At 41.7% G+C, this 27082-nt stretch overlaps 2 protein-coding genes across 2 annotated transcripts in view; both read right to left on the bottom strand.

Annotated features, from left to right (window-relative positions):
- Positions 1-27082, bottom strand: part of rps28 (ribosomal protein S28) — an 892132-nt gene that overhangs the window by 583072 nt on the left and 281978 nt on the right. The window lies entirely within an intron of this gene.
- The window catches only part of angptl4 (angiopoietin-like 4), a 49823-nt gene that overhangs the window by 19823 nt on the left and 2918 nt on the right, over positions 1-27082 (bottom strand). Inside the window, exons 2-3 of the mRNA XM_051935010.1 lie at positions 12287-12397; positions 10024-10120 (exon numbers count right to left, since the gene is read on the bottom strand). Of these exons, the coding sequence (XP_051790970.1) occupies positions 10024-10120; positions 12287-12397 (208 nt within the window). The remainder of the gene's footprint in view (positions 1-10023; positions 10121-12286; positions 12398-27082) is intronic.

The following is a 27082-nucleotide window of genomic DNA, read 5'->3' as shown; positions in this document are numbered from 1 at the left end:
AGTGTGTGTGCTTGGTGTGTGTGTGTGTGTGTGTCTGTGCGCTCTGCTCCAGCAGACCCCCATGACCCTGTAGTTAGGATATAGCGGGTTGAATAATGGATGGATGGATGGATGTATTGTATACTGCAGAAGACAAAGCTGCAGGTTTGTGTTTAGGCGCTATATGAAAAGCCCTCCTACTTTATTGCAATCAGCATATCCTGGTGTGAAAAGTTTTAAAATGTTGTAGGACAAAAGAAGGACAAACCCACCCGAAGTTCAGAGTATAAATCAATATGCCAACATTTTAGATATCTCCATTATAAATAGTGGGTGCTTTAAAAAAAGGGGGCTATATGAAATTGTGGCCTGTGTGTGTGTGCGTGTGTGTGTGTGTGTGTGTGTGTGTGTGTGTGTGTGTGTGTGTGTGTGTATACATGTGACAGAAAGTAATTTGCCGAAGCAAGGCAGCTGTTGACATTACACTTGGCACAAGACAGACAGAAGTGGGCACTACTCCATTGTAGGTCACTTATTAACAAGCCCTGTAGCTTACTCCCGCTTTTTTGGTTTCCACAAATGAATGAGCTTGATAATCATTAGATTGAAGCATGTGCTGCATGTTTCTTTATTCTCTTGCCCTCACACTGAGGCCTTTCCCACATGCAATTACTTATTGTTATGCACAGTGTCCCATAATCCGCCAAGCACTAGAAGTGTTTATTTTGAGCCTTATCTTGGAATGTTGTACACCAGCGACCCTGCTAGACAAAAGACCAACACGGGCTTTTCAAAAAGCGTGAGCAAGGCTGCTCCTTGTAGTAAACATGAACTTTCACCCAGATACCACATCTGCTAAGGCTGGCCGGCCTTGTCAAGAATGTGTGTGTTAATATGAGTCACTTCTGGAGGGGGTTGCTATCATTAAGGGTGCCACTCATGGACCCCCCTAAGGTGTATTCCTGCAGTGCTGACAGTTGCGTATAGAAATCTATGTCTGGTAATGATATGCTGTTTACTTTAAAAAAAAATGTATTTGTACTGTTTGTGTGTCTATGTGCAGATTTTACAGTATAAACTATTTGTTACATTCTATGGCTATATGATAATGCACACATAAAAAGTAAGTAAAATATAAATGATATGCTTAGATATGTATGGGATACTGTATTATATACTACTACAAATAAAGACATAGAATTATGAACATATACATTAAGATAGATAGATAGCGTAGTTGGCAGGATTAGATAGATAGATAGATCAATAGCGTAGTTGGCAGGAATAGATAGATAGATGGATGAAAGGCACTATATGATAGATAGATAGATAGATAGATAGATAGATAGATAGATAGATAGATAGATAGATAGATAGATAGATAGCATAGTTGGCAGGAATAGATAGATAGATGGATGAAAGGCACTATATAATAGATAGATAGTATAGTTGGCAGGAATATATAGATAGACAGATAGCGTAGTTGGCAGGGATAGATAGATAGATAGATAGATAGATAGATAGATAGATAGATAGATAGATAGATAGATAGATAGATAGATAGATAGATAGATAGATAGATAGATAGATAGATAGATAGCAGGATTAGATAGATACATAGATAGCATAGTTGGCAGGATTAGATAGATACATAGATAGATAGATAGCGTAGTTGGCAGGATTAGATAGATACATAGATAAATAGATAGCATAGTTGGCAGGATTAGATAGATACATAGATAGATAGATAGCATAGTTGGCAGGATTAGATAGATAGATAGATAGATAGATAGATAGATAGATAGATAGATAGATAGATAGATAGATAGATAGATAGATAGATAGATAGCGTAGTTGGCAGGATTAGATAGATAGCATAGTTGGCAGGATTAGATAGATAGATAGATAGATAGATAGATAGATAGATAGATAGATAGATAGATAGATAGATAGATAGATAGATAGCGTAGTTGGTAGGATTAGATAGATAGATAGATAGCATAGTTGGTAGGATTAGATAGATAGATAGATAGCATAGTTGGTAGGATTAGATAGATAGATAGATAGCATAGTTGGTAGGATTAGATAGATAGATAGATAGATAGATAGATAGATAGATAGATAGATAGATAGATAGATAGATAGATAGATAGATAGATAGATAGATAGCGTAGTTGGTAGGATTAGATAGATAGATAGATAGATAGATAGATAGATAGATAGATAGATAGATAGATAGATAGATAGATAGATAGATAGATAGATGAAAGGCACTATATAATAGATAGATAGATAGATAGATAGATAGATAGATAGATAGATAGATAGATAGATAGATAGATAGATAGATAGCGTAGTTGGCAGGATTAGGTAGATAAATGGATCGACGTGAAAGTCATCTTATAATAGAGAGAAACAGATAAACGGGACATACACTATAAGGTAGATAGATTGGTAGAAAGGCAATATAAGGTGTAGACTTTCACCTTGAATGTGCCATCTAATTAGTTTTTTATAGCGCCTTTCAACGTCAGCACTCTCCTGATTACAGATTTAGCATGAAATATTTGTTTGTGTGTCTGTACATTGCAGAGTATCACTAGTGAAAAGACTCACTTGGGGTCCTACCGACCTGGAGAGTTTGAACCTGTGCTATGGTGATCTTATATTTGTAGCACCTTCCATAGATAACCCTCTCGCAATTTGTTTACTTGTACCATACGCGTATCTTTATGTATTTCTTGCCATTAAATCGGTGTTGAGGGTTACGCCAACAGCCTTACGGCTTGCAGTTCGATGTCCTAGGCAAGGCAAACAGCACGCCGACTCCTCCCTGAGTTGGTTACCATTGAGCTTCTACTAAGAAGAATTAAAGATGATGAAGCTACTCGCACGTGATGGGCGTCTACAAGATGTACTCAGTCACCTGCCTCGGTATGCATGGAGGTCACCGAAGACAGATTCTTACCTAAAGAGCCCCTGGTCATGTAGTGCTCTTCATGGCCGACAGTTCCACTTGTTCCATTTGAAGGACTGTGCTGGTTTGTGGTTTGGTGGAGACAAATTTTGTGGTAGGGGGGTTGAAGAGATGGATTGCCTTAAGCAGCTACAATGGGTTGAATGAGTGTGAAAGGATGGAAGTTGTAAATAATGTAACTGGAGCAAAGGTTATACATTCTTGGGGATTTCTGGGGAGTTTCTATTCACCACAGAGAAAGTCTGTACAAAGTTCAGATCCTTAAATTAGAAGGCGCTCTTCCCAGCCTCCGAGCACTTGAACTCTTCCATACTTGGCTGTTCAACTCCAGCTTTACTGATTCGGCACTCCCTACGACTACAAAGCCCCGCTGTTTTCTTATTTGTGTCCTTTTTTTTTCTTTTCTTTATCCTTAATCCGACTTTTGACGTCTATCTGGGTGGCGGGAGATGGCTGCTGACCTTTTCCCTAGTTGGCAGGATGCCAGACGAGCCGACGGCATGATTCAGCATGACATCACTTGGGACGCCGTAACGGTTGGGCTTGACATCTGTGCTGCAGCACTTAGCCGCATTGTTCTTTCCGGCCACGGATTTACCTTTCACCCAGATCCCAGGCTCAAAGTTAGGGAGATCATAAAATGGAGACAAGAGTGTCTCTGTGTCTGTCTTTCTCACAGATGTGTGAGGGAAGGGGCCATGTCAACTTCTGTAAGGTGAGGACAAAGCTGAGGGGCACAAGAGCCAGGCCTAAAAGTGACAAAAATGACAACAAAATAGAATACGGAAGAACTGAATATAAAATTATACACAAGGAAGTAATGTTACGAGACTGACATTAAATTAAATAATGAATGCACACCCGAAGAGGTCTAGTAGGGCACAGAGTAGTGTAGTCTAGTATATTATTCTATAGAGTAGTGGTCTAGAGTAGTACAGAATAGTGTGTCTAGTATATTATTTTATAGAGTAGTGGTCTAGTATAGCCAAGAGTAGTGTAGTCTACTATACTATATTATAGAGAATTGTAGTCTACTATACTATACTATAGAGTAGTAGTCTAGTACAGCACAGAGTAGTGTAGTCTAGTACACTATAGTATAGAGTAGTGGTCTAGTATAGCACAGAGTAGTGTAGGCTGGTATATTATACTATAGAGTAGTGGTCTAGAATAGCACAGAGTAATGTAGTCTAGTATACTATAGTATAGAGTAATAGTTTAGTACAGCACAGAGTAGTGTAGTCTAGTACACTATAGTATAGAGTAGTGGTCTAAAATAGCACACAGTAGTGTAGTCTGGTATATTATACTATAGAGTAGTGGTCTAGAATAGCACAGAGTAGTGCAGTCTAGTACATTATAGTATAGAGTCGTGGTCTAGAATAGCACAGGGTAATGTAGTCTACTATACTATAGTATAGAGTAGTAGTCTAGTATAACACAGAGTAGTGTAGTCTACTATACTATAGTATAAAGTAGTAGTCTAGTATAGCACAGACAGTGTAGTCTAGTCTATTATATTATAGAGTAGTGGTCTAGAATAGCACAGAGTAGTGTAGTCTAGTACATTATAGTATAGAGTAGTGATCTAGAATAGCACAGAGTAATGTAGTCTACTATACTATAGTATAGAGTAGTAGTCTAGTATAGCACAAAGAGTGTAGTCTAGTCTATTATATTATAGAGTAGTGGTCTAGACTAGTACAGAGTAGTGTTGTCTAGTATATTATAGTATAGAGTAGTGGTCTAGAATAGCACAGGGTAATGTAGTCTACTATACTGTAGTATAGAGTAGTAGTCTAGTATAACACAGAGTAGTGTAGTCTACTATACTATAGTATAGAGTAGTAGTCTAGTATAGCACAGACTGTAGTCTAGTCTATTATATTATAGAGTAGTGGTCTAGAGTAGTACAGAGTAGTGTAGTCTACTATACTATAGTATAGAGTAGTGGTCTAGAATAGCACACAGTAGTGTAGTCTGGTATATTATACTATAGAGTAATGGTCTAGTATAGCCAAGAGTAGTGTAGTCTAGTGTATTGCAGTGTGGTATATTGTAGTGTAACGCAGGGCAGTATAGTATAGTTTAGTACCATACAAGTCATTGGGATCGGTGTTGTATCGTATAGTACACATTAAGGAGTGTAGTGTAGTATACAGTAGTACAGTACGCAGCAGTATAGTATAACAGAGTATTCTAGTCACCATTGCAATTTGTCTTAATTATTCCTCTATTTTAAATGAAATGATATATGCTGTGGAGGCATGGTGGCACAAGGCACTGCTGAAGCCTCGCGGTAAGGAGACCAAGGTTCGTGCCCAGGGTTTGTATGTCCTCCCCATGTCAGTGTGGGTTTCCTCCGGGATGGTGACGTTGGCCCTCGTGTATGTGTGTGTGTGCAGTCTGTGTGTGCCCTCCCCTGCGACGGACTGGCGCCCTGTCCAGGGTTTGTTCCTGCCTGGCGCCCTATGCTAGCTGGGATAGGCTTCAGCCCTCATGCCCCCCTGGGCTGGACTAAGCGAGTTTGAAGATGACAGAATATTTGCAGTTGGGCCAAACTGGGATGGGGTTTGAACGCTGAGTTTTTGCACTTTATTTTTATTTTTATTTTTGAAGCCTGTGTTAATGTCGTTTGTCTTTGAAGTCTGTTCCGTTATAATGTTACATTTCCAAGTAAGCACAGAGACATTCACTGTCGCCTCCAGAGTTCCCCTATTGTTTCACCTCCGAGCTCAAGTGTTCTGTTTCTGCAGCTGCTACGATTTCATTTTCGTTCGACTCTCAAGTGTTCAGACACGTCAAGCAGTAGGTCACATCAGTCCTTTCCATCCGACCGTGGGACTCGGTCTTTTACAGGCAGGACTGCGTGACAACTTACACGCGCGCGCCCGCATGAAAGCCTCCAAGTTAAGTCCAGCTTAAAGTGAAGTACAGTTGGCACATTCTGTAAAATTCTTGGCAGGTATCTACCAACTTTAGTGGCAGTCCTGCCAGCAACTTCAGTTACCATTTGGACTTTTCTGTCACCTGCTCTGGCAGTACTGTAACTGAATGACTTTTTTTTTTTTTTAGACTTTCTATTTACTGTAAATACAGTAATTGTTTAAACTGCTGGCAGGAAGTCTCATATTGATAGAGGATTATTTTCATGCTTTCCCTTTCACCCAGATGGCACAAAAACTCAATTACAAATGGTACAAAAAGAATGCTGATCTTGTTCTCTCCCCTTGCTGTGATTAGGATGTCTGCTGATGTTCTGCCAGTTGCCCTGGGGTTTGAACTTTCCTCTAGTTGGCAGCCTTCCAGCACCCGCTGGTGTAAATGAGACGGCTTATTAGCCTTCCTCTAGATCTCGCTTCAAATAACACTGTCGGTACAGCCATGGGTTCTGAGCGGCACTGAACCAGAACCTCTGCAAATAAACCAGCCTGAGCCTGGCACAGCTCAGAGCAGCCCGCCACTCAGCTTGCCCTAACATGCTTGGCAAACAAGGGGGCAGATTTAACAAGTAATATTAATAATAATTCATTACATTTATATTGCGCTTTTCTTCGTACTCAAAGCGCTATCCACACAGGGAGGAACCAGGAAGCGAACCCGCAATCTTCCACAGTCTCCGTACTGCAAAGCAGCAGCACTACCACTGTGCCACCTCAACGCCAGGCTCATTTAGTTCATTTTAACTCAAAACTAACCACTGGAATGAAGTGACACTGTGACATGGAACAAAAAATATAAATGTCATTAATGCCTCCCCCTATCTGGGTGTCTCAGACTTTATAGTGTAACTTGACATCTGTCTAGTGGTCTGTGACATGTAATGGCTACCTATGTACTATATAGCGCCTTACCCAGTGGGAGCTGGGTGGTCTCGAGGTCTCAGACCCCTGCAGGTCTTGTTTTTTTTTTTTTTTGTTTGTTTCTTCTGTCCTCCTGGCCATTGGACCTTACTTCACAGTTTGTCACTTGGCACTGCCTAATCTTATCTTTGTATTTTTCTTGTAAAGCACTTTGAGCGCATCATTTGTATGAAAACGTGCTACAGAAAGAAATGTTGTTGTTGTTGTTACCCATCTGTCTTCATTAGATATTCCACTCATGTCTCTGTATCCTATATAGTGCCCTTCATATCTATCGAGTACAGGGGTCGCCAACTCCATCCCTGGAGGGCCACCGTGGCTGCGGGTTTTCATTCCATCCCTTTTTCTTAATCAGTGCCCTGTTTGTGCTAATGAACTCCTTTTCCCTTCATTTTAATCAACTTGTTTTTTAAGATTTGTTCCCCTGAATTCCTTCATCGTTCCTCTAAGTTGCTTCATTCCATTCCTTGTGAATTTCCCCTTGGGATTAATAAAGTATCTATCTATCTATCTATCTATCTATCTATCTATCTATCTATCTATCTATCTATCTATCTATCTATCTATCTATCTATCTATCTATCTATCTATCTATCTATCTATTATATAGTGCCTTTCACATCTATCTATCTATCTATCTATCTATCTATCTATCTATCTATCTATCTATCTATCTATCTATCTATCTATTATATAGTGCCTTTCATATATCTATCTATCTATCTATCTATCTATCTATCTATCTATCTATCTATCTATCTATCTATCTATCTATCTATCTATCTATCTATCTATTATATAGTGCCTTTCATATCTATCTATCTATCTATCTATCTATCTATCTATCTATCTATCTATCTATCTATCTATTATATAGTGCCTTTCATATCTATCTATCTATCTATCTATCTATCTATCTATCTATCTATCTATCTATCTATCTATCTATCTATTATATAGTGCCTTTCATATCTATCTATCTATCTATCTATCTATCTATCTATCTATCTATCTATCTATCTATCTATCTATCTATCTATCTATCTATCTATCTATCTATCTTAAATGGCAGCCAAACAGAAATGAAATGTGAGGTGAGCGAAGCCGACAGAAGAGCAACTCAGTCAGGGCCTCAAACGACACCTGAGTATCCGGCACAACTTCAAGTAGTTTCTGTCTGAAGACATCTATTGGTGTTGCCTTCATTGTTACGGTCCAAACATAGCCTAAAAATTTGGAGCGTTTAGAAGTAATTCTTAGGGACACACTACCATAGTAAAAGCAGCACTTCAGTCAATGCCATTGTTTGAATTGAACTGTTGTGCCTGTGGCAGCTATTGAGCCACCTTATTATATGATATTATTATTATTATTATTATTATTTGAGCCTTATTAGGCTCAGTTTTTAACAAAATGACATTAGAAAGTGTAATGCTACTGACACATGTGATTGCATTCTGTTATCGCTGTCATTTCTGAATGTAATTGTAACATTTATTTCTCAAGTACATTTTCTTGCATGAATGTAGCTCATCCATCCATTATCCAACCCGCTATATCCTAACTACAGGGTCACGGGGGTCTGCTGTCACCAATCCCAGCCAACACAGGGCACAAAGCAGGAAACAAACCCTGGGCAGGGCGCCAGCCCACCGCAGGGCACACACACACCAAGCACAGACTATTTCAGATCGCCAATGCACCTAACCTGCATGTCTTTGGACTGTGGGAAGAAACCCATGCAGACACGGGGAGAACATGCAAACTCCACACAGGGAGGACCTGACAAGCGAACCCGCGTCTGTTTACTGCGAGGCACCACTGCACCACCATGTCGCCCTTAATTAGGACTATTGTTTGTGAAATGGGACATTTGAACTTACAACTTAAGTTTATTAGGACTCGGAGTCGGTACATTTTTGCCAACCCTGACTCCAGGTACCCAAAATTGTCTCCGACTCCGACTCCACAGCCCTGTATTTGCTTAAAAACTGAAAAGCACAACATGCTGTATTTCTGCTTTTTCTTTCCTCGTAGCTCTCCACTTTTTTCTCACATTCCTATGCGTGTCCTGCCTTGCTTTTTTGCAGAACAGATTTTGGCTGATCGATTACTTTGTGAGTAGGTTTGTATTTATTTATTTATTTGACACTGATCACTAAATTAGCTTGGATTGTTTGCTTCATTGTGTTGCCGTTGCTCTGCTCCCCAGCTTTTCTCGAGACTCGCTCAGTCTGCCTTTTGTTCCGTCCCCTCTCTTCTCCTTTACGCTTTTCACGACAGACTCCGCCATTGTTCCCCAAGCCTTCCCGCCTCAGATGTTTCTCGTCGGTTCCACAGCCGTTTTTTTTTTTTTTTCTTTTTCCTTTCTCAACCCTGACTGAACCTTCCCTGCTGCGTTCAACTTTGCCTTACTTGGCACTCTTCCACGGGGTATCTGCCAAATAAGCAGAAGGCGGCCTTTTGTGGTTTGTTTCACTCCTGAGTGGGCAGAAATGCCATTCCCTGCTTGCCACCCTCCGGCGCTCACTTATGTGGTACCAGTGTAACGAGACATTTAATCTGTGTACCCGCTTAGAAAAGGGCTGCCAAGGCCTAAAGCTGCGGGCTATCCATTGTGAATGCCTGACTCTGAAACTTTGGGCTTTTTATTTCAGGGAGGTTTTTGAATTAAACAGGAAAGCTGTTTGTCATTTGTTAAGTGAAACTCTCGGATTGCAGTGGAAATCTGAGCCCCAATATAATGTTATAGGAGTGATTTCATTATTAAAGAAGCACAAAAAGGATGTACATAAATAAATAAATATGTCTGTTCAATATGAAAACACAAAAGTCAGAGGGACACGTCCGAGAAAGAACAATCAAAAGTAACCAACTCAGCTGAATGCGCCCTCCTCCATTATATTGCTTGTTATAACGGCCGTCAGGTTCCATCCTTCATGTTATTTTACTCTCACTTTACCCCGTTTAGGATTCGCGAACTCGTTGGGGGTGGTGGTGGGGGGGGCACCAGTTCAACAATGAGGGCCCTTTTACACCTTCAAAATTTAAGGCCACCATGACAGTTTGGCCCACAGAAAGAAATCCACATGAAGGAGAATTTTCAAACTGGGATCTGAGTAATGGGACACAGCAAGCCGTCCCACTAAACCACCATGCAGCTCCCCTCTAATGGGACTGTGAAAGATTTGATTTTTAACATACCGGTGGAATTTGAAAGCTGCTCTGCGGCTTCATTGATGTCAACTCGTCGCTTTAAAACACTTTTCCATCTTGGACTGCTCACTCGGTTTTGTTCCACCTGATAAGAAAGTAGAAAGAAAGAATTTAAACAAACGTCAGGAATTTTTATGGGATTGTCTTTAAAAGTAAAAATAACATACGAGGTCAATGTAATGCTTTCCATTCATTATATAAAATATCTGTCAATGTTAGAACACTGGATATGCTATATAGCGCATGGCGCCTTCCATGTGTCGTATCTATACTGTATGGCACGGGTGTCGATCTCCGGTCCTCGAGGGTCTCAGTGCCTGCAGGTTTTCATTCTAACCATCTTCTTCATCAGGGAGCCGTTTTTACTGCTAATTCACTTCTTTTGCTTTAGTTTTAATTTACTTGACTCAGACCCCTTAATTAGTAGCCAAACAATAATGAGACACAAAATGAGGCGCCACGTGACCAGCTCACCTGTGCCCATCACACAGTTATGGTTATGAAACAATATGTTAGTCTGTCTATTACATGCTGCCTTGCATATATACAGTATATATAAGGATACACACATATATGTGTGTGTACATAAATTTACATATTTGTTATTATATATATATATATATATATATATATATATATATATATATATATATATATATATATATATATATATATTTATACTGTATATACAGTATATATATATATATATATATATATATATATATATATATATATATATATATAAATATAAATATATAAATATAAATATATATATGTATGTGTGTGTGTGTGTATATATATATATATATATATATATTGTGGTTCCCGGATTGGGGGGGTGGTACCCACCTGGGACGAAGGGGAGAACCGGAGGACGGCTTGTGCCTCCTCCACACCAAGAGGGGGCGACTGCCCTGGTTGCTTTGGGGGCCACGGGTACAGAGCTCGGAAGCTCTACCCTGTAGGGGCCCGTGGTCACCACCAGGAGGCGCCCCAATGCCTTGGGGACCCTGGACCCCAGCGCTTTAGCCACACCCGGAAGTGCTGGGGGGGAGAAAAGAGGGGTGCTTCTGGGGTGCGCAGTCGGCACTTCCACCACACTGGGGAGTGCCGGTAGAAGATTGCCAGGGAGCACCTGGGGGCCGCCTCCCTTCAGACAGAGACAAGAGTCGGGTGGAAGTAGGACAACGTCAGAGGAGGACAAGGAGGCGGCCTAAAGAGAAAGGCATTGTGTTGTGTGGCCAGGACTTTGGGGACTGTGGGGTTTGTGAGCACTGTAATAATGGAAAATAAACGTGTGTTGGGTGACATGAATGTGTCTGCCTGTCTGTGCCCGGGCCAACTTCCACAATATATATGCTGCTTTTTCAATCTGTGATAATGTACAGTGCCCTGAATATCTGTCTATTATATATAGTGCCTTTCATATCCAATACATATTGCTGTTGATATCTAAGTTAAATAGTGTGCAGTTCCTTGCCTATCTGTCTGATATAGTGCCTTTCACACTCATTGTGTACTGATATTCATATCTGTGTTAGATATGTAGTGCCCTGTATGTCTGTCTATGATGCAGAGCCGTTCACACCCATTATATACTGCTGTTCATATCCAAGTTAAATCTATCTATCTATCTATCTATCTATCTATCTATCTATCTATCTATCTATCTATCTATCTATCTATCTATCTATCTATCTATCTATCTATATATAGTGCATTTCACTCTATCTATCTATCTATCTATCTATCTATCTATCTATCTATCTATCTATCTATCTATCTATCTATCTATCTATCTATCTATCTATCTATCTATAGTGCATTTCACTCTATCTATCTATCTATCTATCTATCTATCTATCTATCTATCTATCTATCTATCTATCTATCTATCTATCTATCTATCTATCTAAATAGTGTGCAATGCCCTGCATATCCGTTTCTTATATAGTGCCTTTCATGCTCATTATATAATGCAGTTTATATTTATCAATGTTAGTGTCTGTCTTCTGTAAGTTTCCATCCATCTTCCTTGCTCACTTGTCCATATTTGTTTTGGTCTTTTCCTCTCCCTTTGCCCTTATTTTAATTCAGTTCTTCTCCCGTCTTAGAAGGTTTGACTTCCTCTTTGGAATGCCACCCTTTTGCAGTGGGTATGAATAAGAAGAAGTGCAAGTGTCCCTCCTGATGAGGGAGACCTGAAGAACCAATAGATGGTAATGGTGGCCCCTTGAGCAGGACATCGTACCTGAAACTGAAGAGTTCGGATGCGGGCGTTTTGCTTGTCCAGCTTCTCTTGCTGCTGCCGGATTCGCTCCACCAGCTCGTCGATGCGTCGGGTTTGTGCTTCAAGTTGGAACTGGAAATCAAAAGAAGCATTTTAATACACAACTTTGCACGGCACTTCTATGAATGAGAGAGATTTTGGTTTTTGACTTTTGTTCAATTTGCAGACCTTTCTTAAAACGTGTTATCACTTTGTCATTAGAGCTATTGAGTATGAATTGATGGGCAAACATGGCAAATGAATCCATTTAAAGTTCAATTTTCAACTCAATAAAGTGTGCAGAAAGTGCAAGAGTCTGAAAACTTTTTGAATCCACCAGATTTGAGTCCGTGTGGCCGAGCAGCTGAGTGGGGCTGCAAATCAGAAGTACATTGGAATGTGCTCTCTACACACGTCATTTGTAAGTTGCTTTGGTTAAATGTGTCTGCTTAAACTGAATGTACTTTGGGTCTGCCATTTAAATGATGTTGAGAGGACAGCGCAGCTCCATTCTGCCTGGTGCTTCCAGGACAAGCTCTGCAAGCCTCAGAATCGGATTCGGCTCTAAGATGAAGGACTCCTTTTTGTGACAGCAGAGGTCACATCTGAACTGTAAAAGACTTTAAAAGTGAAAGGTGGAATGGAGTCAGAGAAAATGCTGAGCCCCTCAAAGACCCTTTGAAGTTTGGTCATTGCACATGTTTTTCCGCTTCCTGAACTTTATTTCATCGCCAGGCCTAACATTCTTCCACTTTTACCCTCCCTGCATCTCATCTTTCAGTGAGTGAACCGAACAAAAGCAGCATTGACCTCAGCATCTCAGAAGGAAGCCGAGAGAACAGAAAGTACCGAGTTGTTTGAAATCGGCCGCCTCTCTTTTCTCTTTCCAAAGGTTTCAAAGGAAACAAGAAACGTGGCTTCCAAGTCAAAAAAAATAAAAAAGCGGTTACATAACCTCGGTCAATGTGAAGCCCTGAAAGTTGGACTGCTCCAGAGCTCAGGAAGGGTGGGATCAGACGGGAAGAAGGAGTTCAGCATTAAGAACGGTGATGCTGGAAAGGATGAAGGGCAGCATCACCAGTCAGAAAGAGCCAAAGCGCTGGAGAAGAAGGAGATGAGAGACATGACAGTGGTGGGCTCTGAGGTGACCCCGTTTAAGAAGACAATCTGGCTGTCGGGTTACCTCATAGCTGTTTTGTGTCATGTCATTGCTCAAGAAAGGCACTCTTGAGTTTGTGTCCTCTGGTCAAATGTGAAAAGCTGACTAAGATGGATGAAAGAGCTGTGATGTTAATCAGGTCACTTAGAAGCGGCGCCTGGGACCATTACAGTCGGGATTATCACCAGCACAGCACCACACACCTTCAGGAGAAAGTAGTGACATGGGGCTATAACAGGAAGATATGAAAGGCACCATACAGTAGAAGAGAAGACTCACTACTTCAGTTCAGCACACCCTGACTAGAGCTGCTGATTAACTGTATAGACTGCATCTCTGTTGTTAGTCATTAGCACTAAAACAGAAGTAACATGAGAGTTAGACTTTCTTACTAACCCTCACCTGTTCTGTTTCTCGTCTCGGTACTCAAATGTGGCACTTGGTGCCCACGGCCCACCTGCCTAAGGTAAAGTCATCCCTGATGGAGGATCGCACGAATTGTGGGGTAGAGGGGTCCTTACATCGGATTGGCTGGCCCAGCGCTGACTCAGCTGTGGAATGGCCAACAGGGGGAGACAGCTTGATGGCTGAGGTCTCCCGGACTCTGAACAAATCCAAATCCTATTATGGGATATCATCTACTGTTAAATTCTGCTCTGTACTTGTAATATTTTTATTTTTATACTGTATTAAGGATTTGTTCTGTTCTGTGTATTGTATTGTATTTATAATTTTTTGACACCCACTGCATGTCCAACTTACTTGGAAGGGGTCTCTCTTTGAACTGCCTTTCCCAAAATTTCTTCCATTTTGTTCCCTTTTTTTGGGAGTTTTTCCTTGTCTTTTTAGAGAGTCGAGGCTCGGGGGGCTGTCAAGAGGCAGGGCCTGTTAAAGCCCATTGCGGCACTTCTCGTGGGATTTTGGGCTCTACAAACATAAATTGTATTGTATTGTATAGCAGTGAAATATAAAATAGATTGATAGATGTGAAAGAAAAGGCACTATATGATAGACATAAATAGATATGAAAAGCACTATATTGGTCAGAGTAATATGACAGGCACTATATAATGGACAGAGTACTATGAATAACACTATAATAGAAATTAAGGCCAGTATATACTGGAGAGATCGATATGAAAGGTTCAATGTAATGAACAGAGCGATATAAAAAGCACTGTGTAATAGACAGTAATGAAAGGTACTATATAATGGTCACTGCGGTGGGTTGGCACCCTGCCTGGGATTGGTTCCTGCCTTGTGCCCTGTGTTGGCTGGGAATGGCTCCAGCAGACCCCCGTGACCCTGTAGTTAGGATATAGCGGGTTGGATAATGGATGGATATAATGGTCAGAGTGACATGAAAGACACTCTCCAACTGACAGAGTAAAATATGAGGGGAATCTTGTAATACAGTATGTGGAAATGAAGAGCGCTCTATTATAGAGAAATATTAATGACATTAAAATAATGGCTTGAGTGATGAAAAGCACTATATAATAACATTAATTTCTATAGCACATTTTATACACATAGCACTGCTGCCTCACAGTTGGGAGACCTGGGGACCTGAGTTCACCTCCCGCGTCCTCCCTGCGTGGAGTTTGCATGTTCTCCCCGTGTCTGCGTGGGTTTCCTCCGGGCGCTCCGGTTTCCTCCCATAGTCCAAAGACATGCAGGTTAGGTGGATTGGCGACTCTAAATTGGCCCTAGTGTGTGCTTGGTGTGTATTTGTGTATTTTGCGGTGGGTTGGCACCCTGCCCAGGATTGGTTCCTGCCTTGTGCCCTGTGTTGGCTGGGATTGGCTCCAGCAGACCCCCGTGACCCTGTGTTTGGATTCAGCGGGTTGGGAAATGGATGGATGGATGATAAGGAGTAAATGACAAAAAAAATAAATCAATACAGGCTTACAGTCCAAAGACATGCAAGTTAGGTGCATTGGCGATCCTAAATTGTCCCTAGTGTGGGTGTGTGTGTGACTTGTGGTGGGCTGGCATCCTGCCCGGGAGTTTGTTCCTGCCTTGCACCCTGGGATTGGCTCCAGCAGACCCCCATGACACTGTAGTTAGGATATAGCGGGTTGGATAATGGATAAGTTCAGATGAGCTAATGGAAAGTATAATATGAAAGGCACTGTATAATGAGCAGTGATATAAAAGGCTGAATATAATAGAAATAAAAGCCACAATATAATGAAAAGAATGATTTGAAAGGCACTATATAATAAAGAGTGATATTAAAAGCACTGCATTTATGTACTTAATGATTTGAAAGGCACTACTGTATATAATAAAGAGTGATATTAAAGGCACTGCGTAATGGACAGAATGATGTGAAAGGCACTATATAAAAAAGTGATATTAAAGGCACTGCATTAATATACTGAATGATTTGAAAGGCACTATATAATAAAGAGTGATATTAAAGGCGCTGCATAATGGACAGAATGATGTGAAAGGCACTATATAAAAAAGTGATATTAAAGGCACTGCATTAATATACTGAATGATTTGAAAGGCACTATATAATAAAGAGTGATATTAAAGGCGCTGCATAATGGACAGAATGATGTGAAAGGCACTATATAATAAAGAGTGATATTAAAAGCACTGCATTTATGTACTTAAAGATTTGAAAGGCACTACTGTATATAATAAAGAGTGATATTAAAGGCGCTGCATAATGGACAGAATGATGTGAAAGGCACTATATAATAAAGAGTGATATTAAAGGCGCTGCATTAATGTACTGAATGATTTGAAAGGCACTATATAATAAAGAGTAATATTAAAGGCGCTGCATAATGGACAGAATGATGTGAAAGGCACTATATAAAAAAGTGATATTAAAGGCACTGCATTAATATACTGAATGATTTGAAAGGCACTATATAATAAAGAGTGATATTAAAGGCGCTGCATAATGGACAGAATGATGTGAAAGGCACTATATAATAAAGAGTGATATTAAAAGCACTGCATTTATGTACTTAAAGATTTGAAAGGCACTACTGTATATAATAAAGAGTGATATTAAAGGCACTGCATTAATATACTGAATGATTTGAAAGGCACTATATAATAAAGAGTGATATTAAAGGCACGGCATTAATGTACTGAATGATTTGAAAGGCACTATATAATAAAGAGTGATATTAAAGGCGCTGTATAATGGACAGAATGATGTGAAAGGCACTATATAAAAAAGTGATATTAAAGGCACTGCATTAATATACTGAATGATTTGAAAGGCACTATATAATAAAGAGTGATATTAAAGGCGCTGCATAATGGACAGAATGATGTGAAAGGCACTATATAATAAAGAGTGATATTAAAAGCACTGCATTTATGTACTTAAAGATTTGAAAGGCACTACTGTATATAATAAAGAGTGATATTAAAGGCACTGCATTAATATACTGAATGATTTGAAAGGCACTATATAATAAAGAGTGATATTAAAGGCACGGCATTAATGTACTGAATGATTTGAAAGGCACTATATAATAAAGAGTGATATTAAAGGCGCTGTATAATGGACAGAATGATGTGAAAGGCACTATATAAAAAAGTGATATTAAAGGCACTGCATTAATATACTGAATGATTTGAAAGGCACTATATAATAAAGAGTGATATTAAAGGCGCTGCATAATGGACAGAATGATGTGAAAGGCACTATATAATTGGTCAATCGAAAGATCTTCTAGTCCATCTCCCAGGCTTAGTTGTCACTGTCTCTAATTCTGGAATTGAAAATTTGTTACCAGTTTAAAAATTGAAAACTGGGCACATGAACGTCTCTATGCTGCTCTCGTCAATAGTCCATGAATATGTCTTGCTATTGTTGGACATTATAAGATACACCACAAGAGACCTGTGCAGATCGATGTAAACGCAGCTGCAATAGACTGGTTAAGACCATGTAGAAAAAGTGAAAACATCTCGCAGGTCAAGGTGGAGTCATTTAGTGATATGCAGCACTTTCAAAAATGAGATTACTTTGGAGAAAATTAAAATGACGCTTTGCTGGAAATAGAACAATGCAGGCAGGGTGGTGTCCGACGAAAAACATCTGAATACACTCGAGCTTCAAATATTGTTATTCATCCCAGTCACTTGGCACGATCTCCACACACTCCGGACTGGCAGCTCTCCCTCACCTGCGCTGGCCGCCATTGCCCGATTGCTTAATTGCGTGCCAGCAGAGGTCGAGGACGCGCACAGAATGTCTGCTGTCTGAACGGTGCGTCTACAGAGCTGTCGACAGACCTGGCGTGCTAATTAAGTGAATTTAGACTGAATTTGCGCTCAAATGCCACCCTACCAACGATTCATTGATTGATCTGTTTGAAAAATTAACCGATTCTTTCTTTTATCGTTAGCTTTACTAACCTGCTTTTCAGGGTCAGTATCTCGGGGGTCGCTGTCCGTTGACTGGAGCACAAGTTCGGAACAAACCCTGGGTGGGACACCAATTTACCGGGGGGCTCAGGACCAGATTAGAGTTGACAGTTAACGACACAGGAGCGTCCAAAAGCAAAGAAAAGCATTTGCGTTGTCCTTACTGGTTTGCCAAATATGTTACAATGGCACCACAAAGCATCCGATGCTTCAGAAGGCCAAATGCGTGCTAAAAAGTCACCAAAAACCACGACATTGGAACAGACCTCGCTCATAAATCCTGGAAATACACAGGTCGTTTAAGTTCAGCTCCGCGACTAACCAGCTACCACACCTATGCGAAGGGAGTGCGCGATGTTTATGTATTGTTACAATCCAGTGTACTTTATTTATTGGTTTTATTTTGTCTGGAATATTCTTCAATATATGCTACGCTAGGCTGCTAATTCTTAACATTTGTGCTGCTAAAGCAGGATTTCGCGAAGGTTAAAAAAACATCCGTCCATCTTCAGAGCCGCTTATCCTGAAGTGGGACGCGGGGAAGTTGGAGTCGATCGTCGCACATGTTGGCTTTTTTGACGCATTTTACTCCGACTTTACGGAAAGCGCGCACGACAAGACACTGTGAACATAAAAGCCCCCCCAAAAAAAACTTCCAGGACGTATTTTCGGACATAATTTCTCACCCCCATAGTCCGCACCCCCCCCCCCCCCCCCCCCCCCCCCCCCCCCCCCTTTTTGACGCACACAGCACGTACTGCATGCAAGTCACACATTCACCGAACTCAGCGCGGCTGACATCACACTCTGTCGCCCAGCCAGCGAGTGTGCTGTACGTGCGGAATGGAGCATCAGGCACAAAACCTCCTCCCTCCCGACCAACTTCCCCTTCTGACTCTGATTTTTTACTCTTAAATAAGTACAGTAAAGTCAAAATGCGCCTAATCTGAAACCGCATATACAGTGCATCCGAAAAGTATTCCCAGCGCATCACTTTTTCCACATTTTGTTATGTTGCAGCCTTATTCCAAAATGGATTAAATTCATTTTTTTCCTCAGAATTCTACACACAACACCCCATAATGATAACGTGAAAAAAGTTTACTTGAGGTTTTTGCAAATTTATTAAAAATAAAAAAACTGAGAAATCCCATGTCCATAAGTATTCACAGCCTTTGCTCAATACTTTGGCAGCAATTACAGCCTCAAGTCTTTTTGAATATGATGCCACAAGCTTGGCACACCTATCCTTGGCCAGTTTCGCCCATTCCTCTTTGCAGCACCTCTCAAGCTCCATCAGGTTGGATGGGAAGCGTCGGTGCACAGCCATTTTAAGATCTCTCCAGAGATGTTCAATCAGATTCAAGTCTGGGCTCTGGCTGGGCCACTCAAGGACATTCACAGAGTTGTCCTGAAGCCACTCCTTTGATATCTTGGCTGTGTGCTTAGGGTCGTTGTCCTGCTGAAAGATGAACCGTCGCCCCAGTCTGAGGTCAAGAGCGCTCTGGAGCAGGTTTTCATCCAGGATGTCTCTGTACATTGCTGCAGTCATCTTTCCCTTTATCCTGACTAGTCTCCCAGTCCCTGCCGCTGAAAAACATCCCCACAGCATGATGCTGCCACCACCATGCTTCACTTTAAGGATGGTATTGGCCTGGTGATGAATGGTGCCTGGTTTCCTCCAAATGTGACGCCTGGCATTCACACCAAAGAGTTCAATCTTTGTCTCATCAGCCCAGAGAATTTTCTTTCTCATGGTCTGAGAGTCCTTCAGGTGCCTTTTGGCAAACTCCAGACGGGCTGCCATGTGCCTTTTACTAAGGAGTGGCTTCCGTCTGGGCACTCTACCATACAGGCCTGATTGGTGGATTGCTGCAGAGATGGTTGTTCTTCTAGAAGGTTCTCCTCTCTCCACAGAGGACCTCTGGAGCTCTGACAGAGTGACCATCGGGTTCTTGGTCACCTCCCTGACTAAGGCCCTTCTCCCCTGATCACTCAGTTTAGATGGCCGGCCAGCTCTAGGAAGAGTCCTGGTGGTTTCGAACTTCTTCCACTTACGGATGATGGAGGCCACTGTGCTCATTGGGACCTTCAAAGCAGCAGAAATTTTTCTGTAACCTTCCCCAGATTTGTGCCTCGAGACAATCCTGGAGGTCTCGGAGGTCTACAGACAATTCCTTTGACTTCATGCTTGGCTTGTGCTCTGACATGAACTGTCAACTGTGGGACCTTCTATAGACAGGTGTGTGCCTTTCCAAATCATGTCCAGTCAACTGAATTTACCACAGGTGGACTCCAATGAAGCTGCAGAAACATCTCAAGGATGATCAGGGGAAACAGGATGGACCTGAGCTCAATTTGGAGCTTCATGGCAAAGGCTGTGAATACTTATGTACATGGGATTTCTCAGTTTTTTTATTTTTAATAAATTTGCAAAAACCTCAAGTAAACTTTTTTCACGTTGTCATTATGGGGTGTTGTGTGTAGAATTCTGAGGAAAAAAAAGAATTTAATCCATTTTGGAATAAGGCTGTGACATAACAAAATGTGGAAAAAGTGATGCGCTGGGAATACTTTCCTGATGCACTGTAGATCTGACGTGTGCCAGAGGCAGATCCTCAAGTACAGTACAATACAATTTATTGTTGTAGAGCCCAAAATCACACAAGAAGTGCTGCGATGGGCTTTAACAGCCCTGCCTTTTGACAGCCCCCCAGCCTTGACTCTCTAAGAAGACAAGAAAACCCTTGTAGGGGAAAAAATGGAAGAAACCTCGGGAAAGGCAGTTCAAAGAGAGACCCCTTTCCAGGTAAGTTGGGCGTGCAGCGGGTGTCAAAAACAAGGGGGGTCAATACAATACAATACACAGAACAGAACAACCGTAAGTCCATCCATCCATTATCCAACCCGCTACTGTATATCCCAACTACAGGGTCACAGGGGTCTGCTGAAGCCAATCCCAGCCAACACGGGGCGCAAGGCCGGAAACAAACCGCGGGGCAGGGCGCCAGCCTACCGCAGGGCACACACACACACACACCAAGCTCACACTAGGGACAGTTAGGATATAGTGGGCTGGATAATGGATGGATGGATGTGGTGACACAGGGTTTATCATGGCTGACTGGTTTAAATCTGTCTATCTGTGTGGATTTTGCATGTTCTCCCCATGCTTGTGTGGGCTTTTTCAAGGCTATTCTGTCCTAAATAATAATACATTTTATTTATTTGTAGGCGCCATTCTAAACACTCAAGGACACCGAACAATAGAAAAAACACAGATTATAAACAAGAGTATAATACAAAAATTAAAATCAGACAGAGCAATTGTAATCAAAGAGAAGAAGCCGTCTTAAACAAATGAGTTTTAGGTTTAGTTTTGAAAAGTGAAAATGATTCAATATTTCTAAGCACAGATGGTAGTGAGGTCCAGAACTGGGGAGCAGAGCAACTGAATGGTGGTAAGATGGGTGTAAGGAATGGAGGAAGAGGACCTGAGGGTACAGGAGGGAATGGCAACATGGAGGAGGTCAGACAGATATGGAGCCTTAAAAGTTAGTAGGATAATTTTGAATTGAATGCGGAACTTAGCTGGAAGGGCGGCACGGTGGTGCAGTGGGTAGCGCTGCTGCCTCACAGTTAGAAGACCTGGGTTCGCTTCCCCGGTCCTCCCTGTGTGGAGTTTGCATGTTCTCCCCGTGTCTGCGTGGGTTTCCTCCCAGAGTCCAAAGACATGCAGGTTAGGTGGATTGGTGATTTTAAATTGTCCCTGGTTGTGTGTGTGTGTGTGTGCCCTGCGGTGGGTTGGCACCCTGCCCGGGATTGGTTCCCTGCCTTGTGCCCTGTGTTGGCTGGGATTGGCTCCCAGCAGACCCCCGTGACCCTGTGTTCGGATTCACCCAACCATCCAACCATTTACCAACCCGCTGAATCCGAACACAGGGCACAAGGCAGGGAACCAATCCCGGGCAGGGTGCCAACCCACCGCAGCACACACACACACACACCCACACACCAAGCACACACTACGGCCAATTAAGAATCGCCAATCCACCTAAATGTTCGGATTCAGCGAGATGGAAAATGGATGGATGAACTTAACTGGAAGCCAATGAAGCTGCTGCAAAACGGGAGTGATATGGTGAACAGAGGGGGTTCTAGTAATAATGAGGGCAGCTGAATTCTGGACCAGTTGAAGCTTATAAAGAGATTTGCGAGAAAGACCAAAGAAAAGGGAATTGCAATAATCGAGACGAGAAGTGACAAGGCTGTGAACAAGGATAGCAGTGATGAGGGGCGAATACGATTAACGTTACACCAGTGGAAACATGCAGACCGGGAGATGTTATTGATGTGGGACTGAGAAGATGGAGTACTGTCAAGGCTCTTAACCTGTGGGGAAGGGGAGACAGAGGAATTATCAATAACACTGGAAAAATGATCAGTTTTGGATAATGTGGATTTTGTACCAATGAGGAGAACCCAAGTATAAACATTCATGCTGGGTTAACTGGTGACTCTGTCGTGTCCTGGCATCAATGAGTGTAGCTGTGCGTACAACTGTGCCTTGTGAGGTATGGATCCCCTGATTTTTCCACTTTGCACCAAATGCTGAAAGGACAGGCTCTGCCACCCTGCACTGTCGAAATTTCTTCATCAGACGTATTCCGTACTCATTCTTGGCTGCATGGAGTTTTGGGTGCAATGCACCGTCACTGGGTATAAAAGGGCCAATCTGAGATTCGTCATGCAGTCTTAAGCTTTCAATTTTGGAAGTATCCAGGCAAAAAATTAACAAAGACACACGGAGAACATGTCAACTCCACATCGACTGTGACTGTGATGAAGCTTTTAGTGAAGCCACCGTTTATCTCGAATAGTGAAGAGCTGGCTAGGAGAACATCACATCACAGTGGGTGAATGGATGCACCGAAGGTTAGATTTAACGTTGGACGGTTTGAATTGATGGAGGGTTAGTTGAGCTTGGGCGGCACGGTGGCGCAGTGGGTAGTGCTGCTGCCTCGCAGTTAGGAGATCCTGGGTTCACTTCCTGGGTCCTCCCTGTGTGGAGTTTGCATGTTCTCCCTGTATCTGTGTGGGTTTCCTCCCACAGTCCATAGACATGCAGGTTAGGTACATTGGCCTTAGTGTGTGTGCGCCCTGCCCGGGATTTGTTCCTGCCTTGTGCCCTGTGCTGGCTGGGATTGGCTCCAGCAGACCCCCGTGACCCTGTAGTTAGTTAGGATATAGCGGGTTGGATGGATGGATGGATGGGCGAACGTTTATCTGAATAGATGGTCTGGCAGAGCAGTGTTCTGTATACAGTAGATGTATTAAAGCAAAATGTTTTAAACTGTATGGACGGGTGAGGGTTAGACAGGCGTATCACATACATGGGTGAACAGACACTTGGGGGGGGGGGGCATTATTTTATAAGCAGACACGGAGATTTCATGTGTGTGTGTAACAAAATATGGGCTCTAAACACATTCCATTACAAGCAGCTTTTTGTCAGTGTTCTTGTGTTTGTGCTCATGTGCTGTGTAGCGCCTTTATTCAATGAGCACTAGCAGTCATTTTTATATGGTGTGTATAAGTAGTACTACAAATAAACCGTTTAATGCAGTGAACATTGCAAATAATTTGTAGTTTGGATATTGCTCTTATACAGTAAACAGTACAAATCTGTTTTATATAGGCGGAGTGGTGGCTCTGAGGCTAGAGATCTGCACTGGCAATCGGAAGGTTGCCGGTTCGAATCTCGTAAATCTGCTGTTGAGTGAGGCCCTGAACCTGCAATTGCTGAGCGCTTTGAGTAGTGAGAAAAGCGCCATATAAATGCAAAGTATTATTATAACACTAGTCATTTAGCCCATTACAATAACGGGCGCTAGAACAGTAGTGCATAAACATTAGTAGGAACAGTCTATATTAAATAGCAAGGGACTGTGACCTCATTCTTTTTGTTGGTCGTATTTTTCTTTCTTTCAGCCTTTCTTTTCTTGATGTTTGCTTGCTGTGCTGACCGTTCTTCGTGGGCTGCCGCCGTGTATTGTGTGTCTTTCATTTTCTGTGACAGTAATACTGTCTTGTACGGCTCTATTCAATAAGGGAGCTTCAAAAGGGCGACCTCAATTGAGCGCGGCGAATAAAGGCGTTCGTAGATAATTTAGTTCAAATGGCTCTGGAATATGTGAAGAGTAACAAAGGTGCAGATCTTTATTTACGCGCGCCTTTATTCGCTGCGCCCAATTGAGGTCGCCCTTTTGAGGCTCGCCTTTTTGTGCGCGCCCTTATTGAAGGATACCGTCTTGTTCGTCCGCTGGCTTGTACGTCCGTAATCTACCTTTAATTTTCTCTGGCGGTAATACAGGCGTGCGTGTCAGTGATATGCCTTTAATCTCCTCTGACAGTAATACTGGCTTGTATGTGGCTGTAATATGCGTCACTGTATTGTGTACCTTTAATTTCCTCTCGCAGTAATACTGGTTTGTATTTCCGTAAAACGCCTCTAACTTTCTCTGACAGTAATATCGCGCATCGCACCATGCCTCGCACATGCGCACTTCATCAGAAGATGCACACGGGGATTTTATTAAAGCGGATAGTGCATTTATGCAGTGTACACTATGGATATTTATATAGTGCCTTTATCTAGTGATCAATGCAAATATTTTTATAGTGCCTTTATCAAGTGATCAATGCAAATATTTATATAGTGCCTTTATCTAGTGATTAATGCAAATATTTATATAGTGCCTTTATCAAGTGATCAATGCAAATATTTATATAGTGCCTTTATCTAGCGATCAATGCAAATATTTATATAGTGCCTTTATCAAGTGATCAATGCAAATATTTATATAGTGCCTTTATCTAGTGATCAATGCAAATATTTATATAGTGCCTTTATCAAGTGATCAATGCAAATATTTATATAGCGCCTTTATCAAGCGATCAATGCAAATATTTATATAGTGCCTTTATCTAGTGATCAATGCAAATATTTATATAGTGCCTTTATCAAGTGATCAATGCAAATATTTATATAGTGCCTTTATCTAGCGATCAATGCAAATATTTATATAGTGCCTTTATCAAGTGATCAATGCAAATATTTATATAGTGCCTTTATCTAGCGATCAATGCAAATATTTATATAGCGCCTTTATCTAGCGATCAATGCAAATATTTATATAGCGCCTTTATCTAGCGATCAATGCAAATATTTATATAGTGCCTTTATCAAGTGATCAATGCAAATATTTATATAGTGCCTTTATCAAGTGATCAATGCAAATATTTATATAGTGCCTTTATCTAGCAATCAATGCAAATATTTATATAGTGTCTTTATCAAATGATCAATGCAAATATTTATATAGCGCCTTTATCTAGCGATCAATGCAAATATTTATATAGCGCCTTTATCTAGCGATCAATGCAAATATTTATATAGTGCCTTTATCAAGTGATCAATGCAAATATTTATATAGTGCCTTTATCTAGTGATCAATGCAAATATTTATATAGCGCCTTTATCTAGTGAACACTACAAATAAACTTTGTTTAATATAGTGGCTGTAAACAGAGAACACTGCAAACCATTTTCATATAGTGCCTTTATGTACTGCTCACTACAAATAAATAATATAGTGCCAATTAACACTGGAAATAATTTTTATTTAATATAGTGGCTTTATGTGGTGAAATCTTCAAATAACCTGAATGTAATATAACACCTTCAGGCGGTGCTCCATTGGAGAAGTGTAGTCAAAAAAATAGCAACCCCCATATAAAAATGGAAAACAGCTACAGAAGGAGGAGAAGAAAAAGAAGAGGGCAGTGAACACGATGTACAGTATATACATACATTTACTACATGTCGTTGGACAGTGGGCGGCACGGTGGCGCAGTGGGTAGCGCTGCTGCCTCGTAATTAGTAGACCAGGGTTCGCTGCCCAGGTCCTCCCTGTGTGGAGTTTGCATGTTCTCCCCGTGTCTGTTTGGGTTTCCTCCCACAGTCCAAAGACATGCAGGTTAGGTGCATTGGCGATTCTAAATTGTGTGTATGGTGTGTGCTTGGTGTGTGTGTGTCCTGCGGTGGGATGTCATTAATTTGGTCTAAACAAGCTTCCAAAGAACATGGAAACAAAAGAGGGAAAGGAGAGTTGAAGTACTGACAAAGAAATCATTAAGAAATTAAAAAAAAAAAGTACAATATGAAGTAATATGAAAATACAGCTTTGAAAACACATAATAAAAGACGTGATATTCATAAACTGCGGTGGGTTGGCAGCCCTGCCCAGGATTGGTTCCCGGCCTTGTGCCCTGTGTCGACTGGGATTGGCTCCAGCAGACCCCCGTGACCCTGTGTTTGGATTCAGCGGGTTGGAAAATGGATGGATGGATGGATGGATGGATGGATATTCATAAATATAAAATGACATTAATGACAGCTTTTTCTGTAATATTTTGATAATTTTATATTTTTGCTATATTTTAAGGGCGGCACGGTGGCACAGTTAGGAGACCCGGGTTCGCTTCCCGGGTCCTCCCTGTGTGGAGTTTGCATGTTCTCCCCGTGTCCGCGTGGGTTTCTTCCCACAGTCCAAAGCCATGCAGGTTTGGTGCATTGATGATCCTAAATTGTCCCTAAGACTGTGTGCTTGGTGTGTGGGTGTGTGTGCCCTGCGTTGTGCTGGCGCCCTGCCTGGGGATTTGTTTCCTGCTTTGCGCCCTGTGCTGGCTGGGATTGGCTCCAGCAGACCCTCGAAACCCTGAAGTTAGGATATAGCAAGTTGGATAATGGATGGATGGAAATAACAAGCGGGCAGCATGGTGGCGCAGTGGTACCGCTGATGTCTCGCAGTTAGGAGACCCGGGTTCGCTTCCCGGGTCCTCCCTGTGTGGAGTTTGTATGTTCTCCCCGTGCCTGCGTGGGTTTCCTCCCAAAGTCCAAACACATGCAGGTTAGGTGCATTGACGATCCTAAATTGTGTGTTTGTGTGTGCCCTGCCCAGGGTTTGTTTCCTGCCTTGCGCCCTGTGCTGGCTGGGATTGGCTCCAGCGGACCCCCGTGAACCTGTAGTTAGGATATAGCGGGTTGGACGATGACTGACTGCCTTTGGGCAGTGAGCGGTACACATAATTTTCATTGAAGGGCTTTATGCAGTGAGCTTTACAGATATTTCGATTTCGTGTAGTGGCTT

The sequence above is a fragment of the Erpetoichthys calabaricus genome, chromosome 12 (assembly GCF_900747795.2).
Source record: "Erpetoichthys calabaricus chromosome 12, fErpCal1.3, whole genome shotgun sequence".
Lineage (NCBI taxonomy): Eukaryota > Metazoa > Chordata > Cladistia > Polypteriformes > Polypteridae > Erpetoichthys > Erpetoichthys calabaricus.
The sequence above is the reverse complement of the archived record's forward strand: the minus strand, read 5'-3'. Positions and strand labels throughout refer to the sequence as shown.